This window comes from Fragaria vesca, linkage group LG6 (assembly GCF_000184155.1).
Source record: "Fragaria vesca subsp. vesca linkage group LG6, FraVesHawaii_1.0, whole genome shotgun sequence".
Lineage (NCBI taxonomy): Eukaryota > Viridiplantae > Streptophyta > Magnoliopsida > Rosales > Rosaceae > Fragaria > Fragaria vesca.
This window is the reverse complement of record NC_020496.1, coordinates 12,610,579-12,613,176: the sequence shown is the minus strand read 5'-3', so window position 1 is coordinate 12,613,176 and position 2,598 is coordinate 12,610,579. Positions and strand designations below refer to the sequence as shown.

Sequence of the window (2,598 nt, the reverse complement as noted above, 5' to 3'; positions counted from 1 at the left end):
ATGGGTGGTGTCTCGGAGTCTGAAACGATGTCCCACAGCAGGGAGGAATCACCATTGCAGTCTGACCAACATGCCAAGAACAACCAACTATTCACGTCCTTAGGAAGAGAGTCTTCCATCTACTCTCTCACTCTCGACGAGTTCCAGCACACCCTCTGTGAGAACGGCAAGAATTTCGGGTCTATGAACATGGATGAGTTCCTCAACAGCATTTGGACTGCTGAAGAAAATCAAGCCATCAACTCCACCCACCACAACAACAATAATAACCTCAATGCCAACCACATCAACAATATAAGCAGCAGCAATGTCCAGCACCACGCTTCGAGCGAGGTCTCTACGGAAAAAAAGGGTATGATTGCCAGGCAACCAAGCTTGGCACGTCAGGGTTCACTCACCCTGCCTGCGCCATTGTGTAGGAAGACAGTGGATGAAGTTTGGTCTGAAATACACAGGGGTCAGAAAGCACAAGCTCAGCAACTAAACAATAACCACAATGATAGCAATGATGGTGCTCAGAATTCCGAGTATGCTGCTCGCCAGCCCACATTTGGGGAGATGACATTGGAGGATTTTCTGGTAAAAGCAGGGGTAGTTCGGGAACCAGATTCAATGTCAGTGGCTCCCCTCCCGCCCCAACCCCAACAGCAACCACAGCAGTATGGCGTAGTGGGACAAAGTTTTATGATGGGAATGGGTGCAAATGCTGGTGCTAGCACTAGTACTACTCCTGTTCTTCCCAATTATCAAACTATCCCTCAAGGTGGAGCCCCGGTGGGAGAGTCACCCGGGTATGCTACAAATGGCAAGAGGAATGGGGTATACCTGCCGCCACCGTCACAGGCAGTTTGTTTTGGTGGGAGAATGGTGAACGGTGGCGGTGGTTATGCCCCAACACAGCCAATTGGGATGGCTGCTCCTCTGAGTCCAGTGTCATCAGATGGGATGTGTGCGAGTCAGATTGAGAACTCAGGGGGCCAACATGGTATGGGTATGGGTGCACTGAGGGGAAGAAAGAGAATTATAGATGGTCCAGTGGAGAAGGTGGTGGAGAGGAGGCAGAGAAGGATGATTAAGAATAGAGAGTCTGCTGCAAGGTCTAGAGCCAGGAAACAGGTATGTCACGCTTTCCTCGCAAGTCATTTCTGTGATCAATCATTTTTTCTGTTTCAAATTAGCTACTTATACTCATCAAGCACATGTTTCTTCTGCTGATGAAGGCATACACTGTCGAGTTGGAGGCAGAACTGAACCAGTTAAGAGAAGAAAATGCAAACCTTAAACAGGCACTGGTAATCACATCAGAAACATCTATCAAATAGTTTGCAACTTTGCAACTGCTCTTACATTACTGATTCTGAATTGTGTCAACTTGAACAGACTGAGCTTGAGATGAAACGAAAGCAACAGGTATGCATATGTTTGTAAATATAAGATGCAATCATAAATGTATCCACATCTTGTAAACCTCGAGCCAACCTATGTGGCCTTCCAATGCATATGTAATTGGTTCCTGTATAGGTATAAATGATATAAAAAGAAGCATCTAATTGAACTTCAACTTTGGCAGCACTGTGAGGAAATGAGAAAAAGAGTTCAGAGCAGGGCGCAGAAAGCTATGGAGAAGCTGTGGATGCTGAAGAGGAGTCACAGTTGTGCTGTGTGATGCACAAATCAATCATAAAAGGAAGTGAAATGTAAGCATATTTTGTACACCGACTTCTGTCTCGCTAGCTAGATGGACATTTGTATATTCTTTCTGGGTACATTTCCTGTATTTATTTGAGCAATATTGATCTTTGGTTCAGGTCACTGAGGAATAGATGAATCAAAGTTCCCCACTAATGAATGCAACTAAGGATGTTCTGCACGGTGCTGAAAAAAATTCCTTCAACTGTGTTCTAAGACGATATGACCATAGATATGTGCACATCGATTGAGAATAGTAGTTCAAGATGTGTAAAACCAAGTTGAGCTAGCATAAAACTAGGAATGCAAGTTTGTATCAATTCTTAGACTAGACATAATAGTGGTATGTTTTGAATTTTATTTGCATAAATTAACATAATAAGCGTTTGCTTGAAGTGGTCTCCTGCAGTCGTGATGAGCTTTTCCATCACACTAGATATTTGCTTACGACTGTTACCTTATGGTGTTGTGTGTTATGCAACCTAGCTACATCTACACCACGCGCGGATCCGGCTCCTCTCTAGAGGAGTTTGTAAAGTTAGTCTAAGTTTATAAAATCTATGTTTTCTATATAATCTAAGGGTATTAAGAATTGACACATAAAAAGTTACTTAAATTTTTGATTTTTAGTCTAACCCCAGTTATAGCATCTTTAGCAATGCTAGCCATATTTAAGTTAAATTTTAGAAATGTATATGCATTAATGCTCTCTATTTTAGCTAGCATCACATTAATATTATTGTTCAAATAAAGATTAAATAGTTTAAATGTGTTTATATATCACCTAAAATATCTTAAAAAGAATGTAATAAATTATAGCTAGCCTCATTTGAGTTATCTCGCTAGCCAGATATAGCTAGCGAGATAGCTAAAAGTTATAATAGCTCAAGTTTGGCTAGTCTGCTGGAG

At 41.8% G+C, this 2,598-nt stretch overlaps 1 protein-coding gene across 1 annotated transcript; it reads left to right on the top strand.

Moving 5' to 3' along the window:
* On the top strand, window positions 1-1,985 carry LOC101313628 (protein ABSCISIC ACID-INSENSITIVE 5-like). Its single transcript, XM_004305297.1, has 5 exons — window positions 1-1,116; window positions 1,221-1,292; window positions 1,381-1,410; window positions 1,571-1,697; window positions 1,809-1,985. The coding sequence occupies exons 1-4, from the start codon at window positions 1-3 to the stop codon at window positions 1,664-1,666; spliced, it is 1,314 nt and encodes a 437-aa protein (XP_004305345.1). The 3' UTR covers window positions 1,667-1,697; window positions 1,809-1,985.
* The last annotated feature ends 613 nt before the right edge of the window (window positions 1,986-2,598 follow it).